A 21,050-nucleotide genomic window follows, 5' to 3' on the forward strand; every position below is an offset into this window, starting at 1 on the left:
GAAATGTATAGCTCAGTATGGCGAAGACAGCACAAGAGAGACCACCAGTTCTGACAATCAGTCATTCACATTTCCCACTGTTTTGCTCTATTGTAGCAAAATGTGAGAAGCTGCTCTCAAGTCCACACAGACAAAGCTCTTTATTAGTCTTTACTGAGGCATGATCCAGGCATCTATGCTGAAGCCGCTAGCCTGAAAGAAGTGCTACTTGATGGCATCTGGCAGCTTGGCTTTGCAGTGGATAGATTTATGAGCTGTGAAAGATGGTCAAATTAACATCCTAGGCATTCTTGATAGGATTAGAGTTTCTGGGACATGCAGTTATTTGCATATTGCCCTGACTTACCACATTAGTATTGTGTCTTTGTGGCTCATTTTAATACATGATTTCTGTATTTCCTCCCTCCCTGTACATCCGACTGTTTTTAGTTACTCCTTGCTTTCTTACAGAGATCCCAGCTCCCCTAGTATTCCAAGTAGAAATACTGATTTTTTAGCCTGACATTTTCTAATTAAAACATTAATGTAAATAGAGAGCACTAGTTATAGTTCGTGAACTCTATCCTTATGCAGGGATGGATGCTCTTCAATAGCTGCATGATCCAGAAAAGTTTAATGTAAAACTGCATTAACCATGCTTACTAGAGTTGGGAAGGGATACCTGCTGACAGTGTGAATTAACTTTTCCCCCCAAGAATGGCGGGGGGGCAGATTAAATGCAAGGTATCTTTCTACATTACATAAAAATATTTCAAGTAATTACCAAAGTTTTCAAAAAGTTTAATTTCACCACTTAAAGAAGTCTAAAGAAAAATGCTTCCCATCCTCAAAAAGTACACAGCATTTCCCCAAAAGCTAGGTTGTGTATGACTACACAAGCTACAGTCACATCTTATCCTTGCAGTCCAGATATACCCTGTGATGTACTTCAACTTTGATAGTCAAATGATTTTGCAATACAGTAACTCCTCACTTAATGTTGTAGTTATGTTCCTGAAAAATGTGACTTCAAGCGAAACAATGTTAAGCGAATCCAATTTCCCCAAAAGAATTAATATAATTAGGGGGGGTTAGGTTCCATGGAATTTTTTTTCACCAGATAAAAGACTATACATAATATATGTTTTAAACCATTTAAAACTGTACACAGCAATGATTGTAAAGCTTGGATGAGGTGGTGGAGTCAGAGGGTGGAAGGGGGTGGGATATTTCCCAGGGAATGCCTTACTGCTAAATGATGAACTAGCACTTGGCTGAGGCCTCAAGGGTTAACACGTTGTTAATGTAGCCTCACACTCTACAAGGCAGCAGGAATGGAGGGAGGGAAGACAGAGATACACACCCTGTGTGTGTGTGTCTGAGAGAAAGAGAGATGCACATTGCCCCTTTACGTATGCTGACCACACTCAAAGTATATTGCCTTTTTAAGTAGATCAGCAAGTTGAGACAGTAGCTGCTACCAGCAAGTTGCCTCATCCTGAGTCTTGTCGTGTCCCCTCCCGCTCTATGGAGATGGGGTAAGCGGGGGGCAGGAGCAGGGGGAGAGGGGGACACCCTGACATTAGTCCCCCTCTTCTCCCCTCCCCTGCACAGCAAGCAGGAGGCTTCCAGGAGCAGCTCCAAGGCAGAGGGCAGGAGCAGCACAAGGCAGTGGGGCGAGAGACAGCTGAACTGCTGGCAATTGATAACCTGCTGGGCGGTCTGCCGCACAGGGAACTTAGGGGAGCAGGGAGCTGATTGGGGGGCTGCCAGTCCACCCTGGTTCCAAGCCCCGACCAGCTAGCGCCAACGGGCTGCTCTCCCTGCAAGTAGTGGACAAAGCAGGCGGCTGCCCAACAACGTTATAAGGGAGCATTGCGGAAGTTTAAATGAGCATGTTCCCTAACTGATCAGCAACATAACAAAACAACGTTAACCGGGACGACTTTAAGTGAGGAGTTACTGTACCTACATGTAGAACAGAACAAGCCTGTGGTAATAGTGATATTCCAGCATGAGTGAAAAGGAAAGTGTTAAACAACAAAGTTGAAAACCTACTGATAAAGATATATACAACATTTTCTTAGAGTTAAATACCTTAGAACTGAAAAAACATTGGTTAGATATTCTCCCCTAGTAATCCGTATATGGCAAGTTTGCCCACACTCCCCTTCCAGTCCCCTCTGGCCCATTTCTGTAGCCTCACCTCCATTAGGAGTGAAACTTAGGTGGAGTCTTTCCTCTCTTTTCAGCCAATCTCTTTTCAGTTCCAATATAAAAGCAAAGAAAACCTCCTTATCAGAAGTCCTAGCTCTGTGGCTGCAGCAACAAGGTTATCTCTCTATGTTCCTAATGAAGGCTTGATATCTTAGCTAGAAGAAACGTTACTACAGGTAAGAGATTCTTAATAAGTTGTTTAGGCATGGTTACTTCTTGAAGGCTGTTTGCAACAGTAGAGTGTTAAAAATACATAAGTTGTATCCAGCTGATGGGGTAGAAACCGTTTTCCAAAAAAAACAAAACAAAAAAACCCCACAAGTTCCTTATAAAATGTGTTAAGCTTTGCATGACTAGTCTCCCTAAAGGCCTACCTGTTCATAGCCTCATCACAGCCAAGAGGAGGCTCCATTCCAAATAAGCAGGTGATCCAGGCAGCTCAAAGTGAGTGGTGGTCCCATGACACTTATTGTGACACATCTCACTCCTCATAATTCACTTAGTGAACAAGTACAAGCTCACAGACAGAGAAAGGTGTATCATGAAGTGTGTGTGGCTGCAGCAGAGAAAGGGACTTGCCAAGGTTTCAGGCTTTCAATTTATGGAGTTATTGGAGGAAAATCAAGGGGTAATATTAGTAACGGCGCACGCGTTAATCCACTAGAAAGAATAGCAATCTATACACACAAGTTACTATTTGTAACTGCTTTTAAAATAACTCTGTCGGTGTTTTGGGCTTTTTGATTTCAGGTTTTCATTACACAGAGAAGAGTTGGGGTTTTCATTCTACTGAGATGCCTTAATTGAAAAACTAATGTCTGGGTTTGGGCCACAATGTCAAAAATTAGATGGTGTGGTGAGGGGCGTTATAGAAATGTCTGAAGTAGAAGAGATTTTGAACATCTTCAGAGTTCAGAGGTGTTAAGATTTCTAATAATTGTTTGGCTTGTTATATGGAGAGGCCCCTAGGCTTAGGGGCAGTCAGTTGGCTCCATGTGCTGCTCCTGTATGAAGGCACCCCCCCCCCCAGCTCCCATTGGCCGTGGTTCCTGGGCAATGGGAGCTGCAGAGCCGGGGCTAATTTAGCTACAACTAATCAGGAGAAAGATCTTTGATAGTTCTCTGAAGACATCCATGCAGTGTGCAGCAGCAATCAAAAAAGCAAAGGGGGTGTTAGGAATCATTAAAAAAGTGATAGAGAATAAGATGGAGAATATCTTATTGCCCTTCTATAAATCCATAGTACGCTCACATCTTGAATACTCCGTACAGATGTGGTCCCCTCATCTCAAAAAAGATATACTGGCATGAGAAAAGGTTCAGAAAAGGGCAACTAAAATGATTAGGAGTTTGGAATGGGTCCCATATAAGGAGAGATTAAAGAGGCTAGGACTTTTCATCTTGGAAAAGAGGAGACTAAAGGGGGGATATGATAGAGGTATATAAAATCATGAGTGGTGTGGAGAAAGTGAAAAGGAAAAGTTATTTACTTGTTCCCAAAATATAAGAACTAGGGGACACCAAATGAAATTAATGGGTAGCAGGTTTAAAACAAATAAAAGGAAGTTCTTCTTCACTCAGCGCACAGCCAACCTGTGGAACTCCTTGCCTGAGGAGGTTGTGAAGGAGGTTTAAACAGGGTTTAAAAGAGAACTGGATAAATTCATGGAGGTTAAGTCCATTAATGGCTATTAGCCAGGATGGGTAAGGAATGGTGTCCCTAGCCTCTGTTTGTCAGAAGGTGGAGATGGATGGCAGGAGGGAGATCACTTGATCATTACCTGTAGGGTTCACTCCCTCTGGGGCACCTGGCATTGGCCACTGTAGGTAGACAGGATACTGGGCTGGATGGACCTTTGGTCTGACCCAGTATGGCCATTCTTATGTTCTTATGACCTCTGCCCTAAAAGTATGTCTACACTGCAGTTAAACACCCATGGCTGGCCTGCGTCACTTGACTCGGGCTTGTAGGGCTGGGGCTGTAAAATTGCAGTGTAGATGTTCAGGTTCAGGCCAGCCGCCGGTGTTTAACTGCAGTGTAGACATACCGTTAGAGTGTTGGCAGCCAGCGTAAGCGTGATCAGCCTTGGACTGCTCTTACAGACCAACGTGGCACATAGCTGGCTTGGGTCTTAGGAGGGCCTGGTTATGAAGGGAACTCTGAGTTGTACTGTCCACTCCAAAGACAGACACGAGGATTCGTGCTTTCATTTTTTTTTAATTGGAACCAAACAAATCTTCTGAAGTGCAAAGAGAGATGTTTGCTGATATTTAATGTTCCCGTGTGACTCCTGCACCATGAAAACTTAGCAAAGGTAAATTTAAAAAATAACAAAAAAACAATGGAATAAAGCCCTTAAGGTTCCTTTACTATTTACAGTCAACTCACAGAGGTTTACAATGCTTCTATAAGCTGTTAAAATACAGTCAATATGTACATTTCTCCTTGTGATGGTCGAAAAGAGAGTCCTTATTGGCCCCTCTATGGGTGGCATGACATTGTGCCCTGTATTCAATAGGTTCTTCAGATTGCCTAACTGTCTGCTGAGGGCTGCTGGAGAATAGAACTGAAAAGGAAAAAAATGTTCACGCTATGTGGTCTCGGATCCAATGAAAATGCAGATTGCTTCAGCTGGAGATAAAAGAACTTTAAAAAAAAAAGTGCTTGTAGTCTTGGAGCTACTATTAAAAGGGGAGATGAATCACAAGAGACCATTTCATGCCAAGGTACATTAGAGAGTAGAATCTCAAAGAGCTATTAACCCTCAGTAAGTGTTGTGTGGAAGTCCTTTGCTGTCAGGACAGAAGCATGCATATGAATTTAATACTGTTTGTCCTTGGGCAGAGACAAAAGATTACTTCTATATCCTTAACATCTTGTCTCTACTAACATGAAATGATATTCCACTGTGTTGCCACCGCCTCAATCCTCTCCTGTCAACAGAATAGCAATGATAGATGTATAATTTTGAAAGGTTTTGCTGTGAAAAGAAAAAAATGGTCTGCAATCAGTGTGCATGTTTTATGTACATTTCTTTTAGGTCTTGTCTGCTTCATTGCAAATCATTATGCTGGTCAAGGCAGGTCTTTTGGGAAGTGTATTATAGTTTTATAATTCTTTAAAAAAAAAAAAAAAAAAGCTTTTGAAAAATTCCTGCATTGGATCTCCCTTTCCAAAGTCTCTCTAGATTAGCTGAGGTTTGATTTTGATGTATTTAATATAATTGTAGTTCCAAAGCTGAATGTGATTTACAGTAAATGCTACTAGAAAAGCATAACTGTGCAAGATTCTGTTATCTTTTTAATTCAGACCTCATATTCTACAGACACTTTTGTGGCCCAGTTCTTACTCATGTAAGTAAACCCATTGAGTTCACTGTGACTACTCATATGAATAAGGAATATTTATGTGAGTATGATTTGCAGGATCAAATCCTTTAAGAGTTTTCCAGTAAATTAACAACTATTCTGCATAAATCTTAAGTAAAACATTGCACTTTAAGATTTGGATCTTTTTTTATAGACTCCAATCTTTTTTACTTGTTTTCTTTGATAAATTCAGTATAATCTGTGTGTGTGTGTGTTTATATTTATATATTACAAAAAGTTATTTACCATAGTTATGTTCATAAAAATTCTTTCATTAAATGTCTTCTGATTTTGAGAAGTCTTAAAATGGAAAATCTAGCCAAAATAGAAATCTGAAATTAAAATCAGGTTTAATCCTAAAGAGTTTTATTTTAAAAGGTTCTAGATTTCATCTGAGACTTAATGATAGAATATATATAGGTGATCTAACTAAATTCTAAAAGTAACATTTAAATGTTCATTATGGTTTGTACATAATAAAAATATTATGTACATTGTGCTCCACAAAAAAGGCGCATTGTATGAATGCAATAGCCTTACAGTGTTACATATGTTTTTCATTACAGCCAATTGAAATATACTTCTGCCAAAGTGAAGTCAATACAGTCTAACAGCAAGACAAGTACAGCAAGCCAGCATCATGCAACATCCCCTTCATAAGGTACACATTAATATCGAGCATAAACATGTATACAATTTCAGATTATAAGGGTTAATAAAGAACACTTCCAGATTACAGGGTGTAACCTTGTCCTTGTTGTTATGAAGCTGAAGTTATTTTTGCTGTATTTGTGCATTTTCTTAATTTTCTAAGACCATGAGAATTTTCAGTGTTTCTCTTTGTAATCATTCAAGACTGTGTTTGAGTCAAGTGGAATGTAATGTGACTGCGAGGCACGTGGTGCTCCAGGAGAAGGCGGGAGGGACCTGTTCTGTGGGAAGGCTGCATTTTGATGAGTAAAAATCACACCATAGCGATCAGGCCATTTCTTCTATTCAGAAAGCTGGAATGTGGGCTGAGTTAAGGATGGTGCAGCCTTCCCTCTCACGCCCTTTCCCCCCCTCCAAGGCACATGCATCATTAACCTTCTGAATGCTTGAAATAAATAGAACAAAATATTTTCCTTACACTGAGGGTAACAGAGACTGTACAAATCTAACAAAGCAAGGCACATACCAAACCACATTAAGCCCTACGAGCCTGAATTATTTCTAAAGCTGTATAATATCTTCTACATGATTGTACTTGATAGATCCCCTCCCTTAGTGAAACACTGTGGTGACGGGGAAAATTAATCTAAACTCTATAATACCTTCTGTTTAAAAACTTCCCAAATGTAATTATGTTTATGGATTGAGCATGAAATCCTTAAATCCAAATTATTAATGGAGTAAGGTTGTAGTGAAAATTGGAAAGTCTGCTGCGGAAATGCCTGTTGTATTGTTTGATTTTTCTGTGAGTTTCAGTAAAAGGCTCACGGAGCAAAGTAGGGCAATATTATATTAGAGTTATTTAAAGAGAAGTCACTAAAGACTTAAGATTCAGTAACCCAACTTGCTTTCATTTAAATTGTTGCTGTCCAGTGCCCCTGTCTTATTGTTCTGTTAAGGGCTTGATTCTGGCGCACTGCTCCACAATGCAAATGTATGAAAAAAAGTTTAAAATTTTGAGGATACACATTCAAACCATTGGATCTTGAACCCATGCAGAAAACATTAATTACAACTAATTAGATGTGAAATAATTTACATATGTACTGTTGTATAGGGATGTAGCCAATAGGAATCTATCTGAATAGAGATCATTTGACAAGACTCTGGCTCCTCACTTGTCACAGAATCATAGACTTTAAGGTCAGAAGGGACCATTATGATCGTCTAGTCTGTCCCAAGTTGTAAGTGTACAAATGGATTTGTAAAGGTAATGATGAGACTGAAATTCAAAACAAGCTCTCATCTCCCCGCGTGCTGCTGGAAAACAATTAAAATCACAGCTTATATCTGTTTTCAGAATCCTGACAACTAACCTCTCTGTTCTCCACAGTTTACCTTAGTCTCTCAGTATCCCACATGTAGTTACACTTTCCAAGCTGTAGAATGATGTTCAGCTTGGATGTGCATAACAAGAAGACACTGACCACCAGTTGAACCATATTACTGTAGAATCTTCTCCCTAGGTAAGTACTGGTAACAAGTTTATGCACTGAGCTGTGTTAGGTCTAATGAGGAAATTACTAAGGATTCCATCAGGACAAATGGAGTCATATTGCAGGGGAAAAGACTCATTCAAGCCAATACAAGCTAAACATAGATCATGTTATCGAGAAATATGAATCTGATTTCCCTTTCCTCAAACCAGTTTCTCACACAGAGATCTGTGAAAATTAAAGAACTTTGCTGTCCTGATTAAGGCCCCAGTTCAACCAAGTATTGAAATGCATACTTAATTTTAACTTTAAGCCAATGGGACTTAAACACATGCTTCAGCGTTTTGCTGAATGGGAGCCCAACTGCTAGTACTTTCAGTTCCATCATTGTGAAAATCCTTATGTATAACCTTAGACTGAAAGGCGGAGGTCAGAAACTGAGCACAACTCCAGATGTTAAGTACAGGTTAACCCTCTGCACAGATTTCAGTTTCAAAATGAGAGTGAGCGAGCAGTTGAAATGTTTCAGTGGGAGTTGCAGAAAAGGGTCCTAGAAAGCGCTTGCTTGTATAGATACCAGTATTTTCTATTTTATATAAAAGTCATGAGTAGTTCACATATAGGGCAGGACCCATAATGTATTGAAGCAATCTACATGTAACAGTGGGCACATACTGTATAAAGTGTATTGATTGAAATGGCTGCAATTTCATATGGAGGAGATTCATCTGATCTATGGCTTTTGCTCTTTCACGATAATGTACAGCTCTACTATTCTGTTAGTTGTAATTGACAATTAAAGACTCAGTGGCCTTATTTTAATGTGAGTTTTTCACTCAATCTCTTCCATGTAAGTTGAAGGGAGTATTCAGGTTTAATGCTTAAGTGACCCTCTCAGGGAGAGCACTTCCAAGCAGACTAGGGATTGCTCACTAGACTTCATTACACCAGTTCTTTGCACTAAGAATGGATCCACAACATTTTAGTGCCAGTGAGTATGAACAATGTGGTAGATGAAGTCAGAAACTGGTCTCTTCTGGCAAAGCTAAACAAATCTCCCAGGCAGACCTGACAGTGAGCAGAACGAGGAAGACACACAGGAAGCATCATGGCAATTACAGTAAACATTTAGTTTCTGAGACACTTAATAGGAACTACATTTTTAGATTGTTCAACAAATAAATAGTGGCATCTTGCCCAGGCATTCTTCCCCAACACTTCCTTCCCCCTTTTCAATTTAAATGCCTAAGCTAGGCAGAAGCTAGGAAAAGAATAATTCCCATTGTGGTCATTGTGCACAAAAACAAAAGAACCTACTGATCAAAGATTTGGGATCTGCAGCCCAAACTTTGTCATGTGACCAGCCAGCTCTGTTTCCAGCTGTCAAACTACAAACTGGTCTGGAACTGCTTCACCATTTATTTGGAGCACTAGTTGCGTAGCAACAGCTTCAGGCCATCATTTACATTGTTTTACATTTCATGGCCACTGAAGTTTCTTGGGGAAACTTTCTGTAGTTTAGCCATATCAAGATTTTTTTTCCCAGTTGACTTCCACAGAATCCTTTCCCTAGCAATATAATCTTGCACTGACATAGAAGTTATAATTTCTTAAAGCATCATCTTTTGTCCTTCCCTATTAAAATATCAAATGTCATGCCCTTTCAGTGCTTTGTTTCCATCCAGATACATATCTTGAAATGCATTGAAATGAAGTGAGCCTAGTTCAAGCAAAAGACCATGTTAGATATGAAGGTTTGGGCAAGTTTCTCAAACTCTGAAGGAGAAAGATGTAATAGGGATGGGAGATGGGGAAAGTCCAGTGAAACAAATTTTGCCAAGTTATTATTAAAAAGATATAGTGACCTTAGGCATGTGAGTTTCTTTTGTATGTTACACCACAATAAACTTTGTAGCCCCTGAGAACATTCAGGGTGCCAGTGTCCAGCAAATTACTCATAAATTTAGCTAGTAAATGATTAAAATATTTTTATGCACACAATATAATAAAATTCTGTATTTGATAAAATGATGGTAGCTGTGGCTTCTTAAATTGTGTAGCTAAAATAACTCACTGCCTACCCACAATTAAATAATCTAATTTATGCAGTTCATTTTTGTAGGGTTAGAGGGTTCTTCATAAGAAGAAATGAGCCTTCATACACTGGATGTAAGAAGAGCTCTTGCATTTTACCTAGACAGGACTAGGTTCTTTAGGGCTTCACCTAAAGAACCTAGGTTCTTTATATGTCAATTGCAGAATGAATTAAAGGACAGGCAATCTCCACTCAAAGATTGTCCAGATGGGCTGCCAGATGCATCTTAACCTGTTACAAAGCCTCAGGGGTTTTCCCCTCTCTGAGAGTTATTGCTTACTCCTCTGTTGCCCTGCTGAGCAACATACCTATCCCAGACATCTGCAAAGCAGCCACCAGGTCTTTGTTACACTCATTCTTCTAGCACTATGCTCTTGTGATTGCTTCCAGAGCTGATGTGGCTGTTCTACAATTTGCACTAAATCCACCTCATCAGCACCCTCCTCCATCATGGTGGTACTGCTCAGGAGTCTCCTGATGGGGAACACCCCAGCAACACTACTCGGAGGAGGAGTAGTTACTCACCTTGTACGGTAACTGGAGTTCTTCGAGATGTGTTTCTCTGTAGGTGATCCACAACCTAACCTCCTTCCCCTCTGCCTTGGAGTCTCTTATTGGACTTTCATAATTGAGAAGGAACTGGAGTGTTAGTGGTGGGTCCGCCCTGCCCTGTATGGCATTGTAGGAGAGCTTGAGGGTGCCTAGGGCACAGTTGCATACCCACAGTCACTGCTGAAGAAAAATCTCTGATCCGGAGTGCACAGGTGTACACACATGACATGGAGCAGCCACAGGGGGACACATCTCAAAGAATGTTGCTATTCAAGGTAAGTAACCTTTACTTTTCAGAAGCATTTGAATCTTTTAGAATCTGTTCTGTTTCTATATCAAGTCTTTTTTATCCTGTGACAAAATGAATGTTAAGGAAATCCTGCAATCCTTCCTCATGTCCTTATCTAGAGTGATTTACACACTTTCATTTTTGGAAAATTTTCAAAGTTCATTGTGTGCAGATGTAAATCACTCCTTGGAACCAAAAATACCTTCTCTTTAAAGCTGCCTCTGCCTCCTTTTTTTGGCCTGCAAAAACTGAACTGTCTAGTTTGGCAGAGAAAAATATAGGCCTGTTAAAAAATGTTATTTAAGTAGACACGTAAAAAGAAGAAATTTACACATTTTGGTACATGTTTTCAGTAAGTAAATTCTTTAATTTCCATGTGGTCTGACTTGGGAAGGAAGTGCACAAATTGAGGATGGTATTCAACAGAATATTAAGGTGCCAAAATCTTTCATCTTTTAAACCTATTCAGTGGAGATTTGGCCATTCTGTTGAACGAGGTTTTATCTGGATCCACAGATAGTTCCTGTGGAAACCCCTTAAGGAATGAATATTCCATGTAATAGGCTCCCTTCATATTTCTCCCTCTCCCCAATCCTGATTTTAATGGAGGCTTCAGAGCAACTATATTTCAGTAGCTTAGCAGCTGGAGATCACAAGTGAAAACATTAGAGATGTTTACAACTTATAGCATTGCATGCCAAATACAGTTTATTGTTTTGTTGCTCAGCTATATTTAATGTTGTATTCTAATTTCTTATCTTCTATATTGTGGGATGGTCTAATTGCTGCACTCTGGGGTACTGTTTCAAGAACACACATGGATTTTTTCCCCATTGCTTTCAACATAAGAATCTCCATACCAGATCAAACCAATGGTCCATATAGTCCAGTATGCTGACTGACAGTAGCCAGTATAAGATGCTTTGGAGGAAAGTGCAAGAAACTACATGGGGGACAGTTATGGATTAATCTGCCCATTAAGAAAAGTTTCTTACTGAGCCCTGTCCCCTTGTCATTGATTATGTCCTGAAAGTATGAGGATTTATATCAAGACACAATAAATTACCCTGTCTACAGTAACTGAATGTTCTCATTATCCAAATAACACCCACTTCTTTTTTAATCCTGCTAAACTCTTGGCCTTAATATTTTGTGGCAATAAGTTCCACATGCAATTTATTTCAAGTATTTCCTTTCATCAGTTTTAAACTGTTTTGCTTTTCAGTTTCATTGGCCATCCCCTTATTCTTCTATTAAGTGCTCCTTTTTACCCTCTCATAACTTTACCTTCTCTGATCCATTCATTATTTTGTATCATTCTATCATGTGGCTCTTAATAGTTTCTCCTCTAAACTGACCAATTCCATTTTTACAATTTCACTTCATAACTGTGTCTATGCATTGTGATAGACCCAGGCCAGTTGGGTACAACAAGTAGTCCTATTGGAATCCAAAACGTGGGAGGGCGGAAGCTAAAGGATTCTTCCCCCCCCTCCCCCGCCCCAGCCTAAGAGGGGGATCCACAGGACCTGGAAACCAAATGTGAGTACAGGGGACAACTAATGAAATACCAGGGTCAGGAGTGTGGTCAAAGGGTCAAACAAAGGGAACTGGACAGGGACACCGAGCAGAGAACCCCGGACAGCACCCAATGTTCCTCAAAGGCGTCAAGGGTGTCAGTGGATGCCGCACAGAGGAACTCTGCCCAGATACATGAATGGACAGAGGATCAGAAATAGGCCCCACAGTCACAGCAGGCTCCATCGGCCAACCTCCTCACCCTGGTTTTATAGATGGCCATTTTAGCCAGGGCTGGGAGGAGGTTGACCAGGAGCTCCCATGACTTTGTGGGGCCACGGATAGGGAGTGCATAAAAAAGAAGGTGAGGAGGAAAGTGCAACCAAAACTGTAACAAGTGATTTGTGTGTGTGTGTGTGTGGGGGGGGGGTTAGCTTGTTTTATTTCATAAACTTAACTCTGTAGTCCAGCTAAAGTTGAAGGTAGGGGAAATGAAACCCAATAGAAATGCAGCAGTAAATCAGGAACACAAGGATTACAGGGGGCTAAATCACACCATGGTATGTTAGCCCCAGCTAATATATTAGTCCCAGATTAAGTAGATCCCTTTCCCCTGGATAAGATGGCAGGGGCAGTTCCAGAACAAGCAGGAACTTGCTGGAACCAGTTAAGGGAGGCAGGCTACTTGGGACACCTGGAGCCAATTAAGAAGCTGCTAGAATCAATTAGGACAGGCTGGCTAATCAGGGCACCTGGGTTTAAAAAGGACCTCACTTCAGTTAGGGAGAAGCATGTAAGGAGCTGGGAATGAGAGGATGTGCTGCTGGAGGACTGAGTACAAGTGTTATCAGAGACCAGGAGGAAGGAAGATCCTGTGGTGAGGATAAAGTAAGTGTTGGGAGGAGGCCTTGGGGAAGTAGCCCAAGGAGTTGTAGCTGTCACGCAGCTGTTCCAGGAGGCACTCTAGACAGTTACAATCCACAGGGCCCTGGGCTGAAACCTGGAGTAGAGGGTGGGCCTGGGTTCCCTCCAAACCTCCCAACTCCTGATCATACACAGGAGGAGTTGAACTGGACTGTGGGTTCCACCTGGGGGGAAGGTCTTTGGGCTGTTCCCTGACCCACATGGTGGATCAGCAGAGACTGCCTGGGTTGTTCTTCTCCTTTTCCCCTTGCTGGCCAGTGATGAGGTTATCTGAGTGAACAGCTGATTTGAGCCATGAAAGTGTCCAAACTGAGGGCTTTTGTGAATCTGAGGCAAGCAAATCCCCCAATAAGCTCAGGACCTACCAAGGTAGAGGAGGAACTTTGTCACAGTATGTAGCAATTCTGGTTTTCCACTGATGGTTTCTATAATAAGATCAACATTTTGTTTATATTGCTGCTCTTTTTGATGATCCTATTCAAGCCAAAACATAGCACTTTGCTATTATAAGTACAGGTCTTTGATTAAAAAAAAAAATTGCCACACCTTTTGAAATGAGAAGAGAGGCAATTAATATGGATTAAAACTACATCTGTAAACACTTATGTACATGAGTAACTTTCAATTCAGTGGGATCATTCATGTGCATAAGCAGCTGTAGGCTTGGGCCCTACATTTATATTTACAAAATTCAGCATAACTAGTGTGTGGACCTGACTCAACAACCCCTCTCTTTTTTTCTTCTTCTTCTTGCAAGCAGTCCCATTAAGGTACTGAGGAAAGGCTAGTTACATGGTTGAGGATTTCCATGGCTGGGCATACAATCACACACAGTAGGAAATAATATGAATGTGAGACTAAATATAAGTGAAGCCATAAGTAAGTAAAGTGTAATAACTGACACTTTCCTGAGGAAAAGCAGGTGCAGGCTGGGTCAACAGAGACAACTGTTTCACTTTATTTTCTGAAAACTGATGCAAATGGTGCTGCAGAAGTGCTATGAAAAGGTGAGAGTGAAGGGGGGGGGGGATGTCACCTTGAAAAGAATACCAGCCAGATAAAGAGAGTTAAATGATAAGCTAAGAAAAAAGTACCTAAATTGTCAAGTATCAGGAGGGTAGCCATATTAGTCTGTATTCACAAAAATAATAGAGAGTCCAGTGGCACCTTAAAGCCTAACAAACAGATTTATCTGGGTAGATAAATCTATGACTCTTTAAGGTGCCACCGGACTCCTTGTTGTTTTTACCTAAATTGTGACTCAATAGTATATTTTAATGTATATTAATTGAAAAATGTTTTATTTGCATGGGTGGAGGAAAAGAGAGAGCATATTCCCAGGGCACCTAGAGAAAGTAGGTCCTCTTCAGTGTTTCTCAGCAGCTCCAGAATCCAAGGAACAGAGAAAGCAATAGCTTCTGGTGACAGCTATTTAGCCACATAAATATTGACTGTTGTTTCTCTGGAGCTTTTCACAATAGACTAGAAAATAAACTAAGTCTTGTATGAATGGCTGGTTTCAGTAGGATGAAAGGTTCGCACAATATACTCAAAGGGGTATAATTTCACTGTTGCCCCAGTGCTGTGTAGGGGTCCTGCCACCTCGGGAAGTCTTTCAGGATCTCCTGGCCCTTATCCACCTTCAGGCAATCCTGTTAACTGTCAGTTAAGGTAAGGCACTGCTTCCTCAACTCCTTGGTTGGGCTCCCTTGTAGCATCACAGCCACAAGCAGGTTCTGGCAAGTCAGGGGTCACACACACACACACTGCTGTACAAGAGTTGCACCTTTATTAATGTTGCACACATCATCTTCTGCAATACAACTCCCTAGCACATGTTTGCTCCTGGTGAACAAGGGGAAGCCCTTTCCCAGCGAGTAAACGTGACAATACCGAAAATCTCCGAGGGGTTTAACAACACCTCACCCCTAGAGCAGAAATCGCTGAAATAGAGCGCAGACTACACACGGCTTGGTGCCTGTTTAGTATGGAAGGAGGGACTGATCAGTCATGTTAGCCAATAACCCGCCGTGCAAAGGCCTGGCCACAGCTTCCCCCCCCGCCCGGGGGCGAGCAGCGGCTGCAGGGTTAGTACCAATGAGTAAGTTATACCTTTCCCCCCCACCCGGGTGTCCCACGGCTGCACGCTCCTACCCCCAGCTCTACCCCCCCCCCACCCGACTGCCCGCCTGGGTGCGACCCTTCCCCCCACCCCGCCCGTCTCCCCCGCCACCGCCCTGCGCCCTCAGCCGTTCCAGAAGTTCAGGAAGAAGCTGCAGAGCGAGTGCCACTGCTCCGCACAGTAGGTCTCGGCCAGGTCCTCGCTCAGCTCCGTGGGCGGCTCCGGGTTCCCCCCAGCCGTGGGCTGCCGCTGCTCGGGGGGCACCGGGGAGTCGGGACCCCCTTTCCTCTTGCTCGCCTTGCCCCGCTTCTCCAGGGCACCAGCGTGTGCCCCGCTGCTCATCGCCTTGGCGCTGGGGGCCCCCGGCTGCTGCAGCGTAGCCGCCTCCTGGGCGCTGCCCTGGCCCTTGGCTCGGCCTCTGGCGGGGCCCCCGGCGGCCGCAGGCGCTGCAGGGCTGGGGCTGGGGGGTGCCAGGCGCAGGTGCGCCTCGGGCGGCCCCTTCTTGCTGCTGCAGAGCCGGGCTTTGAGCGGGCTGCTGTCCTGGCAGGGGTGGCGCTTCCGGCGCAGCTTGCCCAGGATCTGCTTCCAGTACTGGCGGCTCTTGGCGCTGTAGGCGGCGCAGCGCTCCGGCTGGCCCCGGTACACGCACCGGAGCCCCTCGCTGCCGCCCTCTCCAGGCGCCTGGCAACTCAGCTGCAGCTCGGTGGCCTCCTCCACTCGGACCAGCTGCCAGCTGCACACACGCTGCTCCCGGGTAGAGAACTGCCCGGACTGCGCCCAGGGCGCGGGGCGCTCCGCTTTCTCACCGGCCCCTCGGGCCTGCCCGCTGGCGGCGCCCCCTAGGCAGCCCAGGAGCAGGAGGCTCAGTGGAACGGCCCGGGAGACCCTCATCTCATTAGGTCAGTGGAGCTGCTGGCTGCCTTTTGTCCTGCAAGTGCAGCAGGGATGGAGAGTCCCGGCGAAGGAGCGAGGGGCCCTCGGCATCCCCAGAGCCCTAGAGAGACAGACAGGGCGCACACTTAGCAGGGGGCATGCAGCACAGCGACACAGCCACAGGCGTGGCTAATTGGTATTAATATGCATCTCTCATCAAGCACACGCACATCAGCATTGGGCATGCCCCGCTAGATCAGTCATTCATAACTATTTGTTTGGTCGTTGTTATTACCTCTGAAGCATTTATATCGCCTTTATAAAGCGTATCTGAAAGGTTGCTGAGGCAGCGCCTTCGGTAATAATAGACATTAATACTTGTCATGAATGTAGCTGTTTACTTCAAATCTCTCTGCGAACATTAATTCATTAGTGCTCCCTAAATCCTAATCAAATATAAGACCCAGGGATGTGCTGCTCTTAGTCTTATTCAGAAATTGGCACTGTTAATTACAGAAGGCACCGCATCTCTGCACTCTCCACAGATGTGTGGTTTTAGGACAAACAGTTTCTGTTCCTGAGGTATTCACTTGTGGTTTTATTACACAAACTGGAAATCGATATACTGAAGATAGACAATGCCATCATTTGCAGTAACAAAACTCTGCTTTGTGTTTGCTTTGACAGATTATGCTATGCAGATTGGTTCTTAGAACACCATCAATGGTAGACAAAGGTTTTTCTCTACAATATTGTTTTCAAGTTTTATGATCTCTCATTTTCTTACATGGCTAAAGCAACTTAACAACCTCTTCACTGCATTCTAAGCTTCTCTTTGCTGTATTCCCCAGTGCAAAATAAATTCTCTAAATTAGTTAAGTGTCGAAGTCTTAACAGAAAGATGTTTGTAAATATGGATACAAGGCCACTGGCAACATGATGGGAAAACAAATATTTCTAATTACAGCATCAGAGAGAATGTGTGGCCAGAATTCACTAACAAACACATCTCAAAACAAAACTATTCCTCACAAAATCAGATCCCGTTTTCCTTCTTTGGTTAAACTTACCGTACACTGTGTGAGGTGGAGTAGTCTACTAGAAAAGTGTGTGAGTCTGCATGTAGGATTAGTCTCTGTTAGAGGGGTGTATGGAGCATGAATGTATTATCAATAGCATAGGAGTGGCTACCCCAGGCTATGCCCCTCCCTAGCCTGGTGCATGCAAACATACACATACACCCACCCACCAAGAGGGAGTCCTTGAACAGAACAGAACAACAGAACTTCTTTGACATAATGTTTACACTATTCCATTCAATGATAAACCTATATGCTGCATTGTTTATAAGGCAATGTGTTTAATTAATCAAATGTTATTCACTTGTTTGGTATGGTAGTGTGCTATTGACTCTTGTTTTATTTGCTTTGATGAAACTGCAAAATAATGTTAAAGAAATCATTCTTAGGGCTTGTTTACACTTGGAAATTTACTGATATAGCTATTTCAGAATTAATACTCTGGAATAATTTCTCATGTGGACACTTATTTTAGAATAAGCATTTGGTGACTGAAAGTGGATTAAGCTAAATCTGAAGAAGGCAATTCTATTCCAGAATAAGAGTGTATTCACACACGAAAGCTTATGCTCCACTATGTCTGTTAGTCTATAAGGTGCCACAGGACTCTTTGCTGCTTTTACAGATCCAGACTAACACGGCTACCCCTCTGATACTTGACACATAGGGAGTTATTCTGGTACAACTGTTATTGAGCTCTATCTACATCAGGGTGAATCTTGCCCATTTTAATTAAACTCATATCTTTTATGAACACTCATTTATTTAATTTGCCTGAAAGTGTCTGTCCGTCAAGATTTAAGTACTGGGACAGAATGTAAAATATGTATCCTGTGCAAAACCACTATAATGACAATGCTGGTCTAAGCCAGCCTGGATCTATATAACAAATCAATCCCCAACCAGACAATCGCATTTGAACAAAAAATACTCCACCCTTTCCAGAAGCAAGAGCAACCCCATTCCTCTCAATCCTCCGTGTATGCCTGAGAGAGCAGAAGGGCTACTAGAATTTACATCAGCAACAATTTCTGTATTCTCTAGACGTTGGATACTTTTTGAAACTTGAACATTTGATGGGTGAACGTAATTTTCTCAGAATAAAATAATATGTAAAAAGATATCTCGGAATGCTTCTCCTATATGTGCGTTTGCTATTTCTTTAATTTTGGACTGTGACAGGGTGCTGTGAGCAGTTATAAATAGAGTTCCTTTTGGGAGCCAGCACCCTGGTCACTTAGAACACACAGGACACTGGGTGTAGTTAGAGTAGGAAGGTATTAAGTAGTGTGATTGAGTTGGGAAGGTCAGATCTACATAGGGTTCAAAACAAAACTGTGATTAGCCCAGGTCAGCTGATTCAATCTCATGGGGCTCAAACTCCAGGGTTGAAAAATTGGGTTCAGACAGGACCCTGAGCTCTGGGACCCTGTAAAGATGGAGGGTCCCAGAGCTTGGGGTCCCACCTGAGCCCAGACATCTACACTGCAATGAGTCTGAGTCAGCTGATCTAACCCAGCCTGGCCCACAGGTCTTTTATCCCTGTGTAGACGTACCCTTAGAGGGGATCACTTGCACTTGTGGGGACTATAATGAGCTAATTAGCTCACTTGCTGGATAGGCTGCAGAAGAAAACAAGCTAAATAAAAGACTGAGCCAGGGAGCAGGAAGGATCCCTGTCACCATGCTGCATTGTACCTGGAACTTAAGGTAAGAAATAATAATAGTAAAGATACTTGGCAAAGGTACTGTGTATGAGTGTGCTGTACAATCACCAAAAGGGGCTTTCCCATCAGGGTTTCTAGGGCTGGAGGGAAAGTCTGCCTAAATGCTCATAGAGTGTGTGTGTGTGTGTGTGTGTGTGTTTTGTGGTAGCACCTGGAAGCCCCAGTAATGGACCTGTCCTGCATAGTGCTGGAACTTTACAAACAGAACAAAAAGATCCTTCCCCAAAATACTTTACATAAATAATAATAATAATCTAATATCTGTTCTTCCAGCTGGTATTTTCTTCTTTATTAGTACTTCTAGAAGAAGTATCAAGAGCTGCCATGGCTGAAAATGTAATTTATGGTCCTGTTCCTGTATTTTTTTGTGCATTCAAAATTCTGGTTAACTTCAGCTGGAAGTCCTGTTGATTGCCCTGGGAATTCCAGATATGCAAGCAAGGTAGTGTGACAGAGTTGGGCCAGATGGCTACAGGAGAGTAATAGAAGGCAGATATATTAGCCCCAGGTTAAGTAGGTCCCTTTTCCCTGGGTAAGGTAACAGGGAAGGTTCCAGAACAATCAGGATCCTTCTGGAGACAAGACAGACAGGTGGATTAAAACACCTGCAGCCAATCAAGAAGCTGCTAGAATCAATTAAGGCAGGCTAATCAGGGCACCTGGGTTTAAAAAAGGAGCTCACTTCAGTTTGTGGTGCACGTGTAAGAAGCTGGGAGCAAGAGGCACTAGAAGCTGAGAGTGAGAACACATACTGTTGGAGGACTGAGGAGTACAAGCATTATCAGACACCAGGAGGAAGGTCCTATGGTGAGAATAAAGAAGGGGTTGGGAGGAGGCCATGGGTAAGTAGCCCAGGGAGTTGTAGCTGTCGCACAGCTGTTCCAGGAGACACTCTAGACAGGGCCCTGGGCTGGAACCCGGAGTAGAGGGCAGGCCCGGGTTCCTCCCAAACCTCCCAACTCCTGGTCAGACATAGGAGGAGTTGACCTGGACTGTGGGTTCACAAAAACGGCCAAACTGAGGGCTACCATGGAGCTTCAAGGCGAGCAAATCCGCCAATAAGTGCAAGACCCACCAAGGTAGAGGAGGAACTTTGTCACAGTAGGGTCTGAACCAGTGTTTTTGCCTGATTTACAAATAGCTATAGTATGAATTAAAGGAGTCTCACATTCCCATCTATATTGTAAATTCTGTACAAAAATGTATTAGATCTATAAGCATTTCCAAAGAGCTTGTTGTCATGGTATCAAGGTGCTGTACATGAGTTACAGAATTCAGTATGATTAGGTTAGAAGTGACAGGCAATTTTGCATTCTGTTCTTTGGTTAATCATTGGCTTCTGTTTTGGAGTGTGCTACAACATTTTTCTTCTACTTCAGTTGGTTCGTGAATGTTTTGAAGAGCTGGGACTTTATCTTGTTTTTCTGTGAAGCACATTATTGTTGACACTGAACAACAAGTGCATAAAATAGACTAGCACAGCATTTTCTGAAGATGTTGGTCGTATAGAACTCTCATTGATATCTTTTGGGAGAGTTCTCCTTTGGCTTTAGGCTAGCTGTTGAGAAGGCTCATCTGCCAACTCCCTGGAGTTCAAACCTGGTTTCCATTAATCAGAGTCCACCAAATGGTCATCAGTATTAGAAAGAGAGGCAATCTTTGAGATATCTGGTCCTATTCCATTGAGGGCTTAGTAGATGAGTACCTGAAATTTGACTTGGATCTAGTAGTAAGCAGAGAACCAATGCAACTTGTGCAGAGACAGTATCATATGCCTTCTGCTCATCCAGCTCAGAAGATGGGTGGCTGAGTTATGCAACAGCCATAAATTCTTCATGAAATTTTTGTTAAGACCCACATAGAGTGAAGATGATTGCTCAGCTTGTTTTTGCCTTTTTATAACACTCCCCAGCAATGACCATTTGAATTTAATTTACTACATACCATCAAGCCCTTTGTGCTAATGTATTACTACAAAAATAAAATAGAATTGCAAAAATCACTAAAATATACAGTAAAATCTTTCACTGCAGGACTGAGATGCCTTATAATTAATCTGTAACAAGGGGATTTAGCAGTTGTGTGCCATACCACATGAATGCCAGTGAGTTTGAGGGGGAAAATAGGAAATGAGTTTAGCGATATGAGTTACATGGAGA

At 42.5% G+C, this 21,050-nt stretch overlaps 1 protein-coding gene and 1 long non-coding RNA gene across 2 annotated transcripts; one reads left to right on the plus strand and one right to left on the minus strand.

Annotated features, from left to right (window-relative positions):
- The first annotated feature begins 4,102 nt into the window (after nucleotides 1–4,102).
- Nucleotides 4,103–6,301, plus strand: LOC140915350 (uncharacterized). The gene is made up of 2 exons (XR_012160138.2): nucleotides 4,103–4,923; nucleotides 6,132–6,301. It is a non-coding gene; the product is annotated as an uncharacterized LOC140915350 (long non-coding RNA).
- A 9,018-nt stretch (nucleotides 6,302–15,319) lies between these two features.
- On the minus strand, nucleotides 15,320–17,243 carry FGFBP3 (fibroblast growth factor binding protein 3). Its single transcript, XM_073354935.2, has 2 exons — nucleotides 17,156–17,243; nucleotides 15,320–16,206 (listed from the first exon to the last, which is right to left on the minus strand). The coding sequence occupies exon 2, from the start codon at nucleotides 16,101–16,103 to the stop codon at nucleotides 15,336–15,338; it is 768 nt and encodes a 255-aa protein (XP_073211036.1). The 5' UTR covers nucleotides 16,104–16,206; nucleotides 17,156–17,243; the 3' UTR covers nucleotides 15,320–15,335.
- Between the last annotated feature and the right edge of the window lie 3,807 nt (nucleotides 17,244–21,050).

This window comes from Lepidochelys kempii, chromosome 7, assembly GCF_965140285.1.
Source record: "Lepidochelys kempii isolate rLepKem1 chromosome 7, rLepKem1.hap1, whole genome shotgun sequence".
Taxonomy (NCBI): domain Eukaryota; kingdom Metazoa; phylum Chordata; order Testudines; family Cheloniidae; genus Lepidochelys; species Lepidochelys kempii.